The sequence below is a fragment of the Pseudopodoces humilis genome, chromosome 3 (genome assembly GCF_049639895.1).
Source record: "Pseudopodoces humilis isolate 2021_Gansu_Grassland_sample_001 chromosome 3, ASM4963989v1, whole genome shotgun sequence".
NCBI lineage: Eukaryota > Metazoa > Chordata > Aves > Passeriformes > Paridae > Pseudopodoces > Pseudopodoces humilis.
This window is the reverse complement of record NC_142202.1, coordinates 15,638,842-15,659,119: the sequence shown is the minus strand read 5'-3', so window position 1 is coordinate 15,659,119 and position 20,278 is coordinate 15,638,842. Positions and strand designations below refer to the sequence as shown.

At 49.9% G+C, this 20,278-nt stretch overlaps 1 protein-coding gene across 1 annotated transcript in view; it reads left to right on the top strand.

Moving 5' to 3' along the window:
* Positions 1 to 4,589: 4,589 nt before the first annotated feature.
* The window catches only part of GALNT14 (polypeptide N-acetylgalactosaminyltransferase 14), a 92,495-nt gene continuing 76,806 nt past the window's right edge, over positions 4,590 to 20,278 (top strand). The window contains exon 1 of the mRNA XM_005523277.3: positions 4,590 to 4,861. Within this exon, the coding sequence (XP_005523334.1) occupies positions 4,733 to 4,861 (129 nt within the window). The 5' untranslated portion in view covers positions 4,590 to 4,732. The remainder of the gene's footprint in view (positions 4,862 to 20,278) is intronic.

Below are 20,278 nucleotides of genomic sequence, written 5' to 3'. Positions count from 1 at the left end.
AGAGGAGAAGGTGAGTGCTTCACAGCTTCATGTTTAACCCTGCCATTTAAGCTGCAGACGTAGGACAAGCTACAGTTCTGTTACCTCAGCAAGGGAGAGGAGATAGCCAATATAAAGTTTTGGTTTTGTTTTTTTAGTATGTTAACTTGCAATTCTCCTGGTATTAGGCCAGAGCTCTCCCTAACATTTTTGGTCTCCAAGAGCACACAGGGAGAATATTTTTCATATAAGCACTGGTCTGACTCTTTTGGCTTCCGTTACAGCACAAAAACAAAGGCAGATCTTACCTGCCACAAAAATGTGGAATACTGTTCACATTATCTTCAACAGCCATCATGGAAACTGTTTTTTGAGATGTCAGGGTACTGCCTGAGGTGCCAGAGAGCCTTTTCTACCCTCACAATGCTAAGGGCTGTGTGAGATGGTAGCTGTGGGTAGGAGTCACCAGCTCAGCACACACTTGCACCCTTGCAGCAGCTTTCCAAGGGGCCACGACATGGTGGTGTCAAGTGCTGCAGAGCTGGGGACCCCATGGCAAAGCAACAACCTCCTCACTCCTGTGCAAGGGACTTCTTCCCTTCCTCTCCTCTCCTCTCACTGGCCAAGTGACCTGGAGGCTTTTTGAACAGCTACAGGTTGGAAAAGGGAACTTTGTTCCAGTGTTAAATATAAACCTGGAAGCCACTGACATGACTGTTGCCATTTGAAGCACAGCTCCATCCTTAGAGGGATACCAAATGGTGCTGAGTCATCTCTGGGAGCAGGCTGGGGCTGTGGGGTGGTGCTGGGCTGGGGCATGTGCTGGCTTGCTGTCCTGGAGCCTCTGCACCCAGGCTGGCACCTCCTCTGCTGGTGACGAGGGACAGCTGGGCTCCTGCTGAAACACGCCAGTGCTCGGCACTTGCCAAAACAGCTATTTGGGAGCAGCTTGTTGTGCTCACCCTCCTCTTCTGGCCCCGTCCTCGGCATGGTTAAATTCAGTAAGTGTAGCACACCCTCTACCAGGGCTGGGAGAGAAGCTTCTGAATGAGATTCTTCCCTGGAGCCTGGAGCAGGCACCACAGAGGCACCACTAACCCCTGAATGAAATCCAGCACCCTGTATAACCACGTATTGCCATGCTGACCCTTTCAAATGCTGATCTCTTGTTTTTTGCAAACACAGTCTTTCTGATACATGTGCTACTGCAAGCAGCACCTCTTTTTGGGGAGGGTGCACTGCCATGAACAGCACTGAGTGCTGGGCTACCCCAAGCCACTGACTGAACCAGATCCTCCGCTGGCAGTGGAGCTTTCTGTCCTAGAAGCCCCTTTCAATCCAGAGCTTAGTGGGGCTCCTCCATCTTACAATAACCTCCTGTGTGAAGTTGAGACTCCTCAGTAACCCCAAGTTTGGGGGTGGGTTTTGATCTTTTCCTCTGATCACTTCTTGGCTGTATCTGTTTAAGCCCCTTTTAACTTTCTGAGAAAAAACCTGCAAAATATTTGTGATCCTTTTGGAAAAGAAACACTCTGTGAACGGAATCTCAGATGTGAACTGAACTCAAACCCAAGAGTATTCCTAGTAAAAAATGCACTGAAGCAGTGTCCAGCTGGTTTGTAGACCCAGTGAGATTAGATTCCCTTGAAATGTGCTTTACAGATGCCCTTGAAACAGAAAGGAAAGCTACTCTCCCCGTCCACCCATTCCATAAGGACCCTGAAGGGCCATTGTCTGAAGCTGTGATTGTGAAGAGTCCCCCTCCCACTCAGAAATCAGGTCCTATTCTTGCTTTCACGAAACAATCACTTTCATCAGCTTTTCAATGCTGATACCAGCAAATGCCAGCTACCCATTTCCTAAACTGTTTTTCTGTCTCTGGCTGTACTGCCTGTAAATTTTGCTGTGTTGGAAACAGGTAATATGTTATGGACCTCACTTGTGAAGGAGCTGAGATTGGCAGATGAAAAATTAGAAAAAATGGGAAAGATACGGGTCAATAATACAACAGAAGATTTCTTTTTTTATTGCCATGTTTTTAATGGAATTGCAGTAGGATTTTTATACAATTCTCTGAAAGTCTACGACTTCAAATAATTCTGAACCTCCAGATTTGTATTCTTGCCTTATTCTTGTTTAAATAGCTGTTACCATCATCTGCTTGATATATTATCTGTTCCAGCATACAGGCACACTGTCAGGAGGAATATACTTCCTTGGCAACTATGCATTGCTAGAGCTCCTTGAGTCTCCTGCATCTACACGGGACACCTGCACAGATGGTGGATTTGTACAGTGTCCCCTCCTAGCTGGAGTGTAGGCAGTGCCAGTGGGGAAGCATTGGGCCTTTGCCTCTTCTCTGCCGGGCACGGCGAGTTATCCATCACGGCACCGAGCCCTGCCAGTGAAGCTTTCCCTCAGCAGAGGGAGTTGTTTCTCAAGGTAATAAGAAAGCATTATCTGATTGCGTTTTTGTCAGGTATGTCCTATTTATTACCTTACCTGTAATCTAATTTGTAATGTATTTCCTTGATATTTTCTATACTTCCCCTCTGCATTTTGCAATAGCTTTCCCTGAAAGTCTGACCTACAAAAAAAGACAAGGTTTTTAATCCAGCTTTGAATGATAACACCCTCCAGGTGCCTTTATCTGGAAAAACTCTCCTCGCACAGAGGGAGGTCTGGTAGGAAAAACTCAGCACCCTCTGAAAATGTATTGAGGGAACACTGTTTAACAGCAGCCAAGGTCACTTTGTCCCAGGCAGGAAAACACACATGGCTATTTCCTGCTTGTGGCAAGGTGATCTTTTTGTTCAGGAAGCCATTCCTGATCCAAAGGAGGTACGTGAGAGGTAGCAACCAGTCTGTCCCAACAGCAGGGATGAGCATAAGGCAAGAAAACAACTATAAGCCATGTAAAAACTACCACTGATGTGCCTCAGCTACTGAAAGCTGCTCAGGTGTTTTACCTTGGCTGTCAGGAAAAAGCATAAGGCAACAGTTTGGGGAGAGAGCAGTACCTGTAGGTCCCAGCTAGACTGGGCAGAGATATCTCATGGTGGCTGAGATGAAGTGTGATGGCCCAGCTACCCTGAATGTGGGGCTGAGGAAGGTTAATTGGTGTGGCAAATGATTCACACCATGGGAACAGGTTGCATTTTCAGGTTGGTGTGGGCTTCCCATGTGACATCAGGTTGGTGGCTCACCAGGACATTGAGGGCTTTCTGCCCTCTTCCCACCTCGTTATTTCTGCTCCTGCCTGGCTGTAAAATAAAGTTCAAACTAACTGCCTGCTGGACCTAGATTTCCTCATTCTGGTAAAGGTGTTTCAAAGTCACACGGCTTTAAAACAAAGAGAGAGAAATGTCCCTTTTTGTGGATGCTAATGAAATTTTTATCTGGGCATCTTTCTGTGAATGTTGGGCCTGAGAGGCATGGATTATGTTAGGGAGAAGGGCTTATTGAGCCCTGGAAATAAATCAGAAGAGGACAGAGGATGAAGATTGCAAATGATAAATTAGTAAGTGACAGAAAACAACTGCAGGAAATAATAAAGCCAGGAGGAGTGTGTGGGAAATGCATAGGAGAGGTTGTTTACAACATGTGCATCGGACTTTCCAGCATTTGACATCTTATCTCTATTTCATTCCATATGTTACTTTATGCATAGATTCCTGTTTTTATGGGGTTTGTTCTATAGTTCTATAGTTTTTGTACTAACATGAATGACTCACATCTGCTCCAATACTTAATTTATTCTCTAATGTCTTCTGCAAAGGTTTGCGCAGCTCATGTAATACTTGTCAGTGGCAAGATCAGAAGAGCAGCATCAGGCGAGCAGGGACAGCTGGGTGAGACAGCTCTTTTCTGGAGTCCTGTTCTGTAGTTGTGTTAGGTTTTTTTCCCCCTCACCAAGGTCTGTAATTCCCACTTTGGCTGTGCTGTGCGGACAGGCCTGCTGTGCTGGGGCTGCGTGTAGGGCCAGCAAAGAACACCCCATGGGACAAGGATGACGGCTGAGGGCCATCCTTGCAGGACCATGGCCTGGCATTAAGCTGCTGCTGGAATACCAACAGCTGATGATTATGATTTTATTTTTTACGTGTTCTTGACAGCTCTAGAGACACACATCTTCTCTTCCAAATCCAGTAATTAAATTCCACCTACCTGAATTCCCCCTGCTGTTTCAATTGGTTAAATTAATCTTCCCATCATGTCTGAGCCTCCTCTGTGTGTTGTTGAACGGTGGCCTCCTCTCGCCCCGGAGTCGGGCGGGGACCGGGACCGACCCGGGCCAAACTCGCAGCGGCGCTGCCCAGCCCCGCGCATCCCTTCGCGGGCAAGTGCCCCGCACTCACTCACGGAGGCAGGACAGAGGGATGGGGCGTCCCCGGTTACGCGCAGACACCCCCGCACCCCTCGGTGTCCCCGTCCCCTGGGCTGCCTCCCCGCCGGCGCGGAGCGGGCAGGGCAGGAGCTCCCCGGGGACCAGCCCGGCTGCCTTCCCGCTGCACCTTTCCCCGGCTGGAGCTCCGGCTCCAGCCCCCCTCCTCCCGGCGCCTCCTCCTCCCGTTCCTCCTCCCCTCCCCTCCCCTGCAGAGCATGTACAGCCCGGGACTCGCTTCGCCGGCTTCGAGGCGGGCGGGCGAGACCCTCCTCGCGGCCAGTCCCGCTCCCGCTGCCCCCCGAGCCGCCCGCGGCTCCCCCCCAGCGCCTCCCGGTTCCCCCGCCGGACTTTTCCCTCCTGCCGAGGATGAGGCGGCCGACGCGGCGGCTGGCGCTGTCTCTGCTGGGGGTGCTCTGGCTCGCCGCCCTCCTCCTCTTCTTCTTCGGGGCGCGGAGGAAGTTGGAGGCGGCGGAGCCCGAGGGACACACGCCGGAGGTAAGGAAGGGGCGCCGGGGCCGCGGCTGCTCCGGCGGGACTTGGGCGCGATGCCGCCGCCGCCCGGGGAAGTTCCCGGCGGGTTTCGGGCCCCCCACCCCTTCGCGTTCCTTCTCAAGTTTGGTACCGGACCTGTGCCTTTGCGGGGGGGGGGGGGGGGGGCACTGGGACCCCATCCGTACTCCCCGGTCTTGATTTCCCCCTCCGCTCGGTCTCGGACAGCGGCAGCCCCAGCCGCCCCCCCTGCCCCGCTTCACCGGGGGCTGCGGCCGTCGGGGCTGTCCCGGCCGCGGGTGCTGCCGGCGGTACCGACCCTTGGTCCCGCCGCCGACTTGGAGCATCCCAGGCTCCCGGCCCTGGGAGCGGGGGGACCGGTGCATCCCAAGGAAACGAAACGCTTGTTTCGTATCACGGCTGGGGGACCGGCGACTCCTTTCCCCCGTGGGTTCACGCCGTGCTCCCGAGCTGTGCTCTAAAGGAGGAGGAAGGGCTCGAATCTGTCCGGGCTGCAGCCAGAGGGGAGCGGACTTGGCTGGTCCGTGTTTGGCGTACGCGGGCTGGGCGAGCCCGGTTGAAGCGCGGGGGCTTTTCGCGGCTGGTTGTGGTGGAGGAGCAGGCACGGGCAGGATGCTGGTGCTGGGAGGAGGGTGCCCGTGCAATCGCGCCTTTCTGTGGCGTCTTTGAATCCCCGGAGGGACAGCACGGCAGAGATGTGAGGAGCATCTCGCTCCGCACAGTGCAGTGAATCCGAGGAGTTTCACTGCCCAAACGAAAAGCAGGGGAGATGGGAGCAGCTTCGGCTGAGCGGGGTCCCGTGTCCTCTCCTCGGCTGAGAGCGGCTGGGGCTTAGCCGAGGGTTAACTTTCCAAAGGACATGGATTAGATGCTGCTTAGCTGTACTGTTGTAAATCTTGAATTAATTAATCCGGGTTAGAGTCCAGCTCCTGAAAATACACCGAGATTAGGGTTATTGTGGCAGAGGGAGGAGGGTGTGAGCCCTCAGCCCCTTTTTTTGTATCAGTGACACCCAGCAGTGTTCGGCCCACAGTATGTGACAGCTTTACTTGTTCGCCGCATCTTTGGAGAGTCTCATATATGTGTCTGTCACCTCAGCAACTGAATTAACGACCTGATTGGGAAAAAAAAAGTCAGAACTCATAAAGCTTACTTTGATTTTTTCATCCTGGGGAATTATTGGTTTTCCATGCTTTTTTAAATAAAAATGATTGAGGAGGTTTCTTCAGGCTTTTGTAAATCTTTCAATCCTAGAAGAAGGGAATGAATCTGTGTGACTTCAGGCCCCAAAAAGAAATAATTATCTATACACTTATTTATTTATTTAAGCTGGGGAAGCAATAAATAAGTCACTGAAAGAAGAGTTAGAAGACAAGAGCTTTCTTAACCATAGCTGTGCTTTGGTGTCAGAACTGTATTTTTAAAAATTGAAGAAAAAAGACCTCCCTCTGTCTGACGGGGGCTACTATAATCTCCTTGAAATGAAATGAACCTTGCTTCTCGTTTAGCACCAGCTGCTGCTGAATTGCTGCCATTTTGCAGCCCATTTTGACTTTCTGCTCCCATTCAAGGCTCCCCCCCACTTCTGGGTTTAGGTTGCTGATGCTGTTACAGGCTGGTCTTGGCTCCCGCAGCAGGTGAAGGGAACTTCTGCCACACAGAATCCGTCCCCACGTTTTGAAGCTTCCACTGCCAAGTTGCCATAACTCCAGCAATCTGACTGCTTAAATTGCCTCTCCTTCATTTATTCTGAATTTTCCATCCAAACAGTTGCATCCCCTTGAGACCCATAGAGTGCAGATTGTTTTTTATTTTTTAATGCACTGCATTTTTTGGCTTTGGAAACTGCTTTGGAGCAGTATGACTTATAAGCTGCTTATGAGCGTGGGGATGTGGTGTCACTTCAGTTAACACTTGTGAATGGCTGCAGAGCTGACTGGGGTGCCAGAGACAGGACTGCTGGGGTCCAGAGAGGAGCCTCGTGCTGTGTCCTGTTGCCCTGGCCACTGGGACTGGCTGCCACTGCTGAGTACTTGAGCAGTTAAGGGTTGTCCTCCCAAATTCCTCCAGAAACAAGAGGAGGTGGTGGATTGCTAACAGCAGCTCAAACATTGTAAGACAGCTACAGAGGAGATATGGAGCAAATCCACATCAACTTTGCTGGCAGCATTTTCCAGCCTGTTCCCTTCCTCCATCTCTCCCAGTTGGGCTGTAGTTCTGTGGACATGGGCACACCATGTATCGTGCCTCGTGTAGGTTTAACCTTTAGACCTTTCCAGTTAGGCTCCAGCTGGTTACGCTGCCTCCTGCCCGTGCCTGTCCCCAGCAGGGCTCCTGGCACACGTGGAAGGCCACAGTGTCCGAGCTCCCTGGCTGCCTGTGGCACACTGGTGCCCTGCAAAGAGCCAACAGCGGAGCTCCTGCTCACAGAGCTGCTGCCCTTGGCTCCAGGGATGCCCATCAATCACTGTTATTTTGGTCTACACCCTGCCCTCTGCTTTACTCTGAATCCTGAGCCAGGTCCAGGCTTTGCTTCCCAAAGGAAGGTTTGTGATGTTTTTTCTTGCAGCCAGAGGATCCTCTGTTGGGGTGGGCAGGGTCTCCAAGGGGCAGGCCTTTGGTGTGAGGGGTACGACGCAATCTTTGAGTCCTTCCTTTGCCCAAAACGCTGCTGGCTTGGCATCTCAAGGACCTGATGAAGGCAGGCATTCAGGGAAGGTCTTGCAGCAGTAGCTGAGCTTTCCCGATCTGCTCATTCCCAAAGAGGTGGGTACAGCAGTCTGTTGTAATTAACTTGGCTGCACCTTCCCCTGCAATCCATCTCTATGGATCTCGGTGCTGCCCAGTGGCAGGCAGGCACAAAGCCCCTCTTCTTGCCAGCCCTTGCTTTCCTTAATCCCTGTCACCGCCTTTCCCTCCTCCTCCCCCTCCTCTTCCTCCTCCCTGCTGCCTGCAGCCTCTGGTGGTACATGCTGGGGCAGCAGGAGCAGGTTGAGGCTGGATTTTAGGGTGTGGGACTCCCTCCGAGCCTGGAGGTACAGCAACCTCGCAGGGCTATTAGGGTATGGAAGAAAAAAACTGGCCGTGTTTAGGACCATGGAGTTGATCCTGGGACAACTTCGCTGGTCCCTCCGGTGCTGTTTTTACCGCTGTTGCTTGGGGTTTGTTTTTTTTCTCTTTTCCAAGGGGCAGATCAAGCCCTATTAGTGCCGTAAGTAACACTCACCCTTTCGCTGCCCTTTAAGCAGTCCTGTGATTTGGCAGGGAAGAGGAGCTGTAGCAGGGTGCCTGCCCTTGCCAAGGAGCTTTACCCGGCTCGGTGCCTGGTTAGTAGCCACGGGCTCAGCCTGCAGCAAGCTGAGCTTGATGGATGGGGGTGTAAGGACACGGGGCTGGCTGGGGTCATGGATCAGCTGGGACTCATTGATGCCTCCTTCCTTCCCTGCCTTTGGCGGAGGGTTTCAAAACACTTTACAGGCTTTAATTAGTTGCAGCCTGTCTCCTTGTCCCAGCAGTTTTCCAGCTGGGTAAACCAGGACCCGGAGAGGCTAATTGAACTTTGGATCCTTCTGTCTCTGGTGGACTCTTGAGGAATTGGAATCGTTTTATCCTCTCGGAAAATCAGGCTGCCGGTGACCCACCTGAAGTCACCCAGGGAGGCAGTGGTGGGGCTTGGCATGTGCTCCAGTAATCTGGGCTCATAGCCCCATGCTACTGCCTGGCATCTCCCCTGCTTCTCCTCTGATCCATCCCACTGCTCTGCTTTGAGGGGGGGGACATCTAAATTAATAACTTAATTACATTAAGGAATAATGAGGGGAACTGATATGCGGGATTAATTACAAGCAAAATCCCAAATTAATTGTGAGGAGTACTTGTAGCTGTCTCTACAGCAATGCTTTCCTGGTGTGCTGGCTCATGTTTCCTGTGCCAGGCTGTGGCTGTGTGGCCCTGGGGGATGCTAATGAGGGAACAGGAGATGAGTAGGTGAGTGACAAGCCCTTGGTGGTCTCACTTCCTGCACCTGTATCAGACTACAGTGGCTGTATGGCAGAGCCCTGCAGCAGGGAGGGGTTTTCAGGGCTCTGGGCTCCTGTGCTCTGGGCCAGCAGTATGTGCAGGAGGGGCAGGAAGATAGTCTTTGGTTTGGGATTTTATTTCCCTTCATTCCTTCCTGCATGCTAGCTTGCTCCTTTTGATGAATGGCTGAAGCACAGCTGACAGACGCTGGAGGGAAAGCAGGTCTGTGACGGGCCTGAGTGCAGGAGAAAAGCTACAGAGCAAAAGTTTCCTTTATTAAAAATAGTGACCTGTTCTACTTGACCTGTGCTGGTGTTTGCAATGCAACATCTCCTTTCTGAATGTGCTCAAATGCAGCTGGGGAATGGCTCCTGGGAGATGTGGAGAAGCTTGGCAGCCTCACTGCCTGCTCCAGGCATTCTGGGGTGCTCATCACCCTGCAGGGTTGGACCTCAGTGCAAAGGGGCCCTTGCCAGCTTTGTGTAAATGTGCCTTGCACCAGCCTGTGTTTCCTTCTGCATCATTGCCATCTAGAAAGCCTCTGCACCTGGAGCTCAGCTGACAGTCTCCAGATATTAAATTCCTGTCAGTTTTATAGCAGCAGAGCCACTTAACAGATTAAAATAACTGTGTATCCTGCAAAAATTCAGATCTTGACAATTAAGGGATTGAAGTGGCAAAGCTGTTGGGAACCAAAAAAAAAAAAAAAAAAAAAAGAGGCAGAGTGTTTAATACCCAGGAAGCTTGTATTGACTGGGACTTGGGACTTGGCTGGGGACATGGATAGGTCCAGGATGTGAGAGAAGGGGAAACTTATTTCATGCTTTGTTGGTGAAATCCCACTCTGAAATCTCTAGGAGCAAAACCAGGCTTTCTAGGATGTGCAGAGCTTTGTGAAGGAGGTGTGATGGAATCCAGTTCTTCTCTCTCTTGCTCGTGTGTTTAGTGCTAGATAAAACAGAAAGCCATGCCCAAGCTGCCCTCATCTGTGAGATCAGGCAGGACAGGTCTGGTGGAGCAGGGGTGAGGTGAGGAAGTCACCTCGGTGACAGCCAGCTGTGGACAAATGGTGAACAGCCTGCCTGGTGCACCTCGTTTAATTAAGCTGCCCGCTGCACATTAAAGCGCTCCCTGGGATACCTGTGAAACAATAACCAGTCAATGAAAACCCTCCTAATTTTTCACTGGTAATTGCAGTGAATGAATTTTGCCTCCATTACATTCTGGTGGAGCTCTGTGTTGCAGCTGTGACGGATGGGGGCATAAATATTGATTGAACAAGACCTGTTTGCTTTGCAAAACAGTGAGCATTGGAATGTACAGGTGCCTTTCTTAGCTTGCTTTTAAAAGAAGTATCAGGGAGAGAAGGAGATGAGGCAAGGATTCTGCTTCTCTCCTGGTAAGAGTATAAATAAATTTCTGTGCAGGTGGTATGTGTTTTGTTGATGAGAACTGTTGAGCACCAAAAGAGGAAAAATACTTTTTATTGTGCTCTGGAAGGATGAAAAGAATTGGAAGAGTCCTTCTGCTTCACTCTGAAGGGGTGCTGGGAGGTGGTGATGCTCTGAGGGTGGGTTTAGCGCAGGAGTGTCACGGTTTCTCTTGTAAACCGCTTCTCCTGTCAAGGTCCCTGTGGAGCACCCTGCACATGGAATTGCTCCAGGCCGCAGCATCCCTCTCCAGCTGGTGTGACATGGTGTGGCATCATCCTCTCCTAGGTAACAGGGAAGGGCTCTCAAGCCCTTGCTGCTGCTGGGTTTTTAGGTGGACTCAGCTCTGGCTCACAGCCTGGAACCCTTGGTAACCTTTAGGGGTGGGCTTGACAAAAGTCCTGCTTTTGAGTGTGAGAGTCTTCAAAATCAGCTGTGTCTGGATACCAAGGCTTCAGAGACACAGCACATCTGTTGAAGTGTCTCCATGCTTGAGAAAGATGTTGACTATCAGGGAAGATGTTTTTTCCTATTCTTTCACCACCTCAGATATGCACAGTTGAATTGTTTACTCAAAAACTCCTTGTTTTCTCCTCGCTCTTCCTTTCCTTGTAAAGAAAGCATCATCCTGATTTATTTTGATGGGCTCATGGCCCAGGGCTTGTCTTGGCTGGGTTTACTTCTTGCTCTGCCGAGACCTCTCTTGTCTCTGGCTCTGCAACATGACCTGTGCCTCTCCACGGGCAGGGGATTCTGCACATGGGATGGCTGCAGGGTGGGAGCTATAAATGGGAATGCTGTGCCTGGGGAAGGCAGGTCCAGGGAGCATTTTATGGTACTACGCCTAGAGATTTTCCGTGCCTCCTGAAACTGAGAGGTTGATTGTGTGTGTAGAGACCAGAGCAGAGCGTGGAGGGCACACTGCTGGGCCTGCTGTGGCTCTGCAGGTGTGAGCTGGGTGAGCTCCAGCATGGGAAGGGCAGTGCCAGGAGGTGCAGCCTTGCAAATAACACTATCTTGTGACCCCTCATGAATGCAAGTGCAGGGTTACTGTCCCAAGCTGACAAATCCCTGGGAAGCTGGATACTGGGGTTTTGTGTGCCCAGTGCTTTTCTTGGGTCCATGGATGCGGGTGTTCTGTGTGCACAGCTCGCAGGATGCCACTTTGGGACCTCTGGGTGTGTTCTCTGTGCTGTAATCTTTTTGCCAGTGGGAAAAGCAATCTTGGAAGAAGTTGTGGAAATGCAAAAGCAACGTACTCCGCCTGGGAGAGTCTCATCTGTGAGGGCAGGCCAGCATTTGGTGCAATAAAACCAATTAAGGGGAATGTATCTATGGAGAAAGCAGAAGTAGGATCTGTTTAAGGGAGACGTTTGCGTGAAGGAGTAATTACGTGCAGCCTAACGACAAAGGGTGCAGCGGATTGACTATTAATTGGAGTAGCAGGAGCGGGAGATTGCTGGCGTTAGCTGTGTGTTTCTTGCTGGCTTCCTCCTGTTTAAAGAAGGAAGGGGTGAGGAGCAGATGATGGGGGGGAGTTTGCTCTCAATCCACTTTCCCGTGCAATGAAAAAGCCATTTCTCCCCCTTTCTCTCACTGCAAAATGTTCAGATTTTGCCAGCGACACTTAGTGCAGTTGCTTACTAAGCTGCAATTAAATTGATTTCCCACCCTCTTTACCCTTTTTGGTTCCAGAATCTCAGCAGGAATCAATGCTACGGGAAGAGTAAGCCAAGGAGGAGGTCTTGGGCCCCATCTTCTGCTCATCTAAATCAGTATTGCTCCACTCTACATATGTATTTCTAGAGGAGCTGGGAAAGTGAGCCTGCCTAGGTGTAGGTTTTCCCATATAGCTGCTGCTGCGGTGGGAAGGGCAGCTCTAGGTCAGGCTGGATCAGTCTACAGGGTACCTGGAAAGCCTCTTGCTGTGGGATGGACATTTGGTGTCCTGGGAATGGCTGGGGCTCTGGGTGCCAGTGGCACAAAGTTGCTGGGGGAGCAGGAGGAAGGTTTCTCATCCTTAACATGTGCCTTTGGAAAATGATCGGTGGTGACAAGTTCAGCAAGAGTTCACCCCTTTGTTCATGGAGGCATCATTAGTTGTACTAATAGTTTGTCTCAACCCCGCTGTTTGGAGGCCCCTTATAGAGCCCTGGATAGCCCTTCCTGCAGCCCAAGGGAGTGAGAGGTCTGGTGGTCCTTTGTGGGTCATTGGAGAGGTGTTTGAATAAGGAACAATGTGCCAGTGTCACTTCTCCACGGGAGGACAAGGTGACATGCTGGATGGGGGACTGTCCCCAGACAGCAGGTGCGCAGATGGGTGCTGGCACTGGGAGGGTGTGGCAGGGTTTGTGTCCCCCACCAAGCCCTGCCTTGCCACACCTAGGCAGAAATTAATGATGATTTACTGCAAAGTAGCTCGAGCTCCGGCTTTGTGATATTATTTGGAGGAACAAGTGAGCTAATGATTGCATCTCATCTCGGAAAGTACTGTGGGAAGTGCAGTGCCAGGAGAGAATTGATTCAGAAGCAAAACAGGTTCATTTTCAGGCTGAAAGATGAAAGACAAGGGAAAGAGAGATTCTCCTTTATTTGTTTTCTATATTTTTTTTTTTTTTTTTTAATTTTTGGGTTTTTTCACTTAATCTCAAGTGAGACTGAGGGTCTTAGCCATTCCCTCCTTGGTTTTCTCTTGGAAATACCAGCAATAAAACTGATTGGAAAGTGATGTGAGGAGAGCAGGGTTCATGCGGTGCAAAAACAAATGAGCTATGAAATCACCCTCTATTCTCTAAACATTATTCACAGAGCCAGGAGAATTGAGACGGATGATTCTTTTTCTTTCAAAGCCACTGGAGGAGTAAGTCCAAAGGATGTGATTTGGCCCATGCCAGGAGAGAAAGGCTGCTTTGTCCTGGCTTTCCAAATAGCTTTGCCTGCATTTAGACACACACCATTTCCTCCTCAAGGACCACCGTCAGCATCCGCCAGTTACAACCACACCTCATAACCCATTATGGAGACACACGGCTCGCAAATAAGACATGAATATGTTCAGTGGTGCAGGCCTTGGCTGGATGGAGTTTGTGCACATCTTTCCTTGCTTGTGTGTTGAATTTTTAGTTGCTTGTTGTTTGGTGAGATGGAGAAAAGATGAGAGGGAGGAGTTACAGGTGTGAGCAGACTCATTTTCAATGGTTGGCTTAGTTCTTCTTACAAAACAGTGATTTAAAAAAAAAAAAAAATTTAATTGGAGTGTTTTCATCTGGGTCTAGGTAATCTGCTTTACCCAATGGGTTGATGCAGGATTGTTCAGGATGGAATAATATCCTCTGATATCATTTTGTATCTGCCTTGGAAGATGTTTGGGATGCAACCCTTTGCACTTTGACCTTGCCTAGATGAAATGCGAAACTCAGGGTCTTGGTTGGGGTAGGTGCATGTTTTTTCCGGTGAGGTGGACAGTGGGAAGACACTGGGAGCTGCTGGAGGTGGTGTGTGGGAGCCAAGCTGGGAAGGAGACTTGTGTAGTGTTGTCCTGCCTTCAACAGGAATGGAGCTGGATGGAGAAGGAGCAAGAAGGAATTGCAGCATTCATAAGGCCCATTGCATTTTCCTGGTGCCATAATACAGTGTAATTTGGAGAGAGGCAGACTCAGACGTGCATTACCCTGCCATCTGCTGCTACCACTGGGATCCAAATGGATGAATATACACATAGTGCTTGGAGTTAAACCATGTACGATGTGTAGGCTGCTTATGGCTTGTTCTTGGTGGTACAGCAAAACCCTTTGTGAAGATATGTACTGCCCTCCCATCCTGCAGGAAGATCTCTGGTTTAAGTCTCTTCAGAGAAAAACAAGCCAACCCCTGGCAGCTCTTGGGGATGTGCCCTCAGCCCAGCAGTGTGCTGGCAGCCATGTCTGCTAGCCATGGCATGAGAGGAGCTGATTCTGGGGTTGAAACCCCTTGCAGAGGTGATGTGTGAAGGGTTTGGTCAGGAGCACTAAAAACGGTGAGAAAGTGAAATATATGAAATTTGAAATTAGACTTGGAAGTGGCAAAAAAGGGAATCAAATGAAGAGAAAAGTGTTACGTTGCCTGGTGACATGGCCTGTGTTACCTGGGCGTGGATGTGTCTCCTCAGCAGAGACCTCCCCTGGATGCACCTGTGCACTCAGGAAACACAACGTTTCCAAAAGTCAAACAAAATATAAACACAATCTACCTTGTGAGGTGAGAGTGAGCTCCAGGAGGCATCTGAATGCTGGGGAAGGTCGTTCAGATGTTCTTCACCTGAGGCACCACAAGATTCAACAAGGTGAGGACACCTTCCCTCCTGAAGGCAATGCCGGCAAAGGAAAGTCAGTTTCAATTTGGTCTTTGCAGATAGAAGCTCTTCTCTCATGGTGGGGAACAGCAGGAAATCGTGTTGGTGCTTAAGGGCACTAGCTGCGGGGAGGTGGAGGGCAGCCAGCCTTCCCCAGCAGGCACAAGGGGTGTTCTGTAAAATGGGATTTCTTTGCTCTTGGTGCCTTACTGCATCCTTGGGAGTGCAACTCCTGCTGCCATCATTGTGGCCAAATCCTGACTCTGTGAATGAAAGAGAAGTTTGATTCACAGAAGGGAAGTACATATCTGCTGCGTAACCAAACCTTTGCGCATCTTCTGCTTACCCAGAGCCTTGTGCTGGCACAGCAGCCGTAGCACTGGGGCAGAGCTGGTGCAGCAGCAGGTGCAGGTCCAGCATGGGGATTTGCCCATGTGATAGCTGGAAATTAACTCATTAAATAAAGCAATTTGCACCTTTTAATCTCAGTGATTCCTGCATGTGGGCACCTGTATTTAGGAGAGGAGCTTATTCTGCTTCAATTAATATTATATCAGTATAAGCTGAATAATTAAAGGTGTGAATGAAAGGCTGGGTAGCTAATTCCCTTCCCTCTGGTGCACAGGCTGCACTGAGATAACCTGGGAGAGGGAGCTCCTGGCAGTGCAGATGTTAGTCCAGCCAAAATAACCAAAAAGTTCTGAGTTTCTATATGTAAATATCAACTGGGATCAACAAATTTTTGATGCTGATCTCCTCATATTGATCTTGGTTTGTGCATTGGCACCAGCTGTGTGTGTGTGGCTTTAGGCAGCCCAGCATTTCTCTGAATGCGGGCTTGGCTCTCAAGATGCTCTCCCCATCTTCAGGCAGAACCAGCAGCCATTACTGCATCTGAGAGATAAAGCAGATAAATTTGCACTTTTTTTCCTTGTTTCCAGAAGCTGTGTTTCAAGTCTGTAAGCCAGGAGTGGCTGTGTTTCACAGGTGTTTCATTACAGTAAGATGTCGTGGATAACTGGCCATTTCTGCCTCAAAATCACAGGAAACTTTTCAGAATTGGATTAATACAATGAAAGACTAAAAACTTTAAAAGTGTAAAACCTGAGGACATTTCTTCTTTGAGAACACACTAATGCTTGACCTAAAAAGTATGATATATCTCAAGTCCTGAGGCACAGCTAAACTCATGCCATGCTCAGGATTTCTTCTCCTCCCCCAGTAATCCTTTCCCAGTGCATCAGACAGGTACAGGAGATTAATTTTCTCAAGCTCTTAACGTTTGCTCCATGTTGTGAGGACCCAAATTCCACGAGAGGCTGGCTTTCACTGAAGGAGGCTCTCAGGCCACCCAGTTCATCCCAGTGTGTGCTTAAGGGCTTTTGCCACATGGGATTTGGTTTGGAGAGAACATGTGGGGAAGCCAGCGCTCGCTTTTCTGTAAGCAGGGCTGATTTCAGTGCTGTAAGGAGCGCAGGGAAGTTTGGTAACCCAGCAGCATGGTTCAGTGCCTTCCCTAGTGCTGCCTGGCTGTGTTCTTGCAAGGAGCCACAGTGTGATTACAAGGGCTGTTAAATGCCCTTAATATTCACGCTGTTGGAGGGAGCATTACTCCTGCCGGCTCTGCTGTCTGTTGCTGTTTGCAGTAGCATCGCATTGATGATTAAATCACCAGTGCCGCAGTGAGTAGTGTGTGAGGCCCCTCCAGCCAGGAGATGCAGAGTTAAATCTCTCCTGTTTGTCCACTTTTTTTTTTTTTTCTTTTTTCTGTCTCTTAACATTTTTTTAAGCAAACAAAGCACAGCAGAACAGTTTGGAGCCATGAAACAAGATGGGAAATGAGCCCCCTTGCAGAGAGGTTAAGAAAATAGGGCATGGACACTGTGAGGGGAAGGAGCTGGAGGGCTCAGGGCAGCCCATGCTTGATGCAGCAGTGCTTTGCATGCTTCTTCTCATCCTCTACTTCTCAGGCATAGATGGGAGAAGCAGCAAACTGAATAATACATATTTTTGTAAATACACTGCTATGTGCTTGGTGGTGCAGCAGAGTGGGGAGTGGCAGGGGGTGCTATGATTGTGGTGTGGGGAGGCTTTTGGAACTGAAACTAGGGGTTGTGAGAGGGCCCTGTTGCATCCTAATCTCTCCTAGGTGCTCAGGGGAGCTGCTCCTACTTGGAGTTGGGTTTGGAGAATGTTTGTTCCCCATCACGCCAGCACCACTGCCACAGCTGCTGTGTTTCTTTGTCTGGCACTGGGATGCAGCTATTTCTCCAACAAAGCCTTGTCCCTCATGTGCAGCCAGCATCAGCTGCCTCAGACAATCTTCAGTATGCCAGGTATTTTAGGGAAAAGAGCCAAAAGCAGATTCTTGGCACCCTGTTCCACTTGTTGGTCTGCTCTGCATCCCTCTCTGTCCCCCAGGGCTTTGTTCACACTTCCTTGTGTGCCTTCCTGCCCAGACACAGGTATCGCATGCAGGTGGCTTGTCTTGGAGGTGTCCCCACACTTCCTGTTTGGCCCAAAATGTGCAGTGTCCATCCAGACATAAAGACTTGGTTTTTGCTTATGAGGCCAGGGGCCTAGAAACTTCAGTGGTTGTTTTGGAGAGAAGTACTGAGCTGAGCATCCTCAGCTGCAGGGAAATGCTGGGGACTTCCCCAAGGCCAGTTCCTGGCAGCACTGCACAGGTATTGCCGGGGAGAAGGCTGGCACCTCCACAAATGCCTTGTTTCCATGGCCTGCCCTGCTGGGGTGTGGGTGAGGAGCCCTGACAGGGTGGCCATTAGCGGAGCTGTCGGTTTGAGTTAGGGAGAGCAGGTGCCGGGGACGCCTGGCTGGGCGCCGGCACGAGCCGCGCTCAGGGTTCAGCGAGCCTCCATTGATTTCTAAGCTTGTCACGCTGTTCATTAGGAGAGGGAGAGCAAACGAGGTGCTTAGCAGAAGTGCTCCAAGTCGATCCTGATGGAGTAGGTTTCCCTGCTGCCTGGTTAGGGGCAATAAAAAAAATTCTTGCCCAAGACTCTTCTGCTTGTAGAGTCTTTGGCCTCAAACCTCCTGTCTTCCAGGAGTGTCTGGCAGATCTGTCCATCTGCCCTGGCATTGCCCTGTCCTTGCAGATACGCTGTACTGAGAGGGAGTGCAGAAAGTTGTGCTGCTGGTGCTTTCACTTGTGGGATGATCTTGTTCTCTGTCCCTCCCACTTGTCCTTGCAGGTTCCCACATCTGGATGGGAACCTGGAAGGACAGTCCCTGTTGTGTACTGAGCTTGCTGTGTCTTTTTTTCATGCTGGAGCTGCATTGACCAAGGCAGTAAATCAGCTGGCTGGTGCTGTGGATATAAATTATGGATGTAATGAACCAAGGGGGAGAAGAGGAAAAAAAAGGAGGGTGGAAACAGAAGGTAAAATTGGGAGGAAAATAGGGTACTCAACAATGGATGGGCTATGAGATGAAATATCTACCTTGGCCAAGGCCCCTCAGCACAGCAGCATGGTCCTAGCAATGGCAGGAGGTGCTGCAAGGGGACCTGCTAGGAAAAGGGGGTTCCTGTGCATGCAGAGCTGTGCTGGCACCCCACCTTCTTCCCACACTTGCTGACAGCTACTAATGGATGGTGGAGATAGGGATGGAAGCTGGTATCTGCTGCGTGGGCCATGCCTCAGGGCTGGATAGAGGGCACCAAATGGAGCTAAATCATAGACCAGTTTATAGTCTTGCTGGCTACAGCTGCAGGGAAGTTTTGAAATACTATTTTTTGAATGTCTCTGCAGCTCTTAAGGTTGCAGCCCCTTCATTTTCTTTCTGCCTTAGCTGGATTTCCTTTTTTTTTTTTTTTTTTTTAGTTTTAAAGTGCTTTCCTGCTGGTGAAAGGCTAAAAGCCCCTAAGACTTAAGCCTTCCACTGATTTCAGCTGTTTCTAGATCCTTGAGCCACCTGTACTCTGTCCCTCAGCCCTGGCCTGTGTTTTGGGGATGCAGAAGGAAGTTTGGAGCTGAGTCAGTGGCATCTCCACCAGTGGGTTGTTATCCAGCTGAACAGAGCCTGGCTGCTCCCCATGGGCCACAAACCAGATGTTGTGTAGCAGTGATTTAAAGTCTCCGTCATTTAGAGACAAATCAGTGATAATGAGTCTCTTTTTATAGAGAGGGACTTTGAGGCATGGGAAGATTTAATGGCAGATGCTTTGTAAAATTAGCTACTTAGCTAACTTTAGCAAAATCTTCACTAAATTAATGAAAAAGGAGCTAAATTCAGCTAAAATCATTGGTGAATTGTCAATCTGGATGGGGAGAAAGCGAGGCATTAGTAGCACTGATGAAGTTGTAACACCAGTTGGTAGTTCAGGAATGTGCCCCTGCCTTGGGTATGCTGCTGGGTTTTGGGTGTCTCACCGGCATGGGTCCTGGATTGGAAGAAATTAAGGTAGATGATGGGAAGTTATTTTCAGGGAGATGAGAGTAATTTCCTTGTGGACCTCGCTGCTGCCAGGCTTTTGTGGCATGAAGCCACTTCATGGCTGGCAGCAGGAGGGTTCGATATCTTCATGGTCACCCTCAGCCACAGCTTTTGTAAGAGGAGGAAAAAGAGATGGGAGAAAAGGTATCTCATGACTCAGGATGGTATCTTGAGGGCAGAAAAATGGGGCAAAACATCACTCCTAGGGGAGCTGTGTATAGCTGTCTGAAGTCTGAACTTCCCTGCCCCGTGTTGGAGGAAAGGTGCCTGGTTGGATGGGTATTAGTTTCCTGAGGTTGGGTATGAAGAAAAAACAGGACTATTGTAGTCCCATGCCCTTGGAAGTGAAATACGAGGAAGGAGAGATGAAGAAAAGCCTCTGAAGTGGCTGAAGGAGGAGGTAAAAGAGGGTGAGATGAAATCCAATTCCGTGAGCCTGGCTGTTGGCCAGGAGGATGTGGTGAACTTCTGCTGTGTGCCTCGGAATCTGACATGACCAGGAGCACTTAGGAGCTATTTTTCCTCCAGCAGAGCTACATCTTTCTGCAGATGTTAAGTTGACAGAAACAAGATGGATTGTTGCAGAAGTACAAAGGGCTTGGATGTACATTTTTCCCTTTATCCCAATTTATGTTCAAGATAGTTGTAAACCCCATGGAAAATTATCCCTGGTAGAGGATCTGGTGACGTGCTAGTGGCTTTCTGGCTTTTGGATTTTCCCAGAGATGGTTCCAGTGGACTAACCAAGGGTGTCAGTGTTACTGGCCAGCAGCAGTGAAGCCAGTCCATGGGGCCCCCATCTCCTCCTCCATTAGCTAATAAGCTTATGGATCAGGAGGGACTGGAGTTGTGGTTCTGTGGACTGTGCATGCTTGAGCTGGCTCTTATCTGCCCAGCTTTTTTCAGCCCTTGGAGCTGGCAGAGTAGTTTTCTCCAAGTCATTTTTTCTGAGTGGTGCAGAATCAGGAGGGCATGTGCCAGGGAAGCTGTCTGGAAGCATCCCTGCCTGCAGCAATGGGGCTGGGGACCACAAAGAGGGACCTAAGGCAAACCCCGGAGCCTGCACTCCTGGGAGGTGGGAAGGGAACGCAGAGCTGTGCAGAGTAGGGCAGGGGTTTGCTCAGTGTTCCCAGCTGGCTTCTGGGGCAGGAATTACTGTGAGGATTT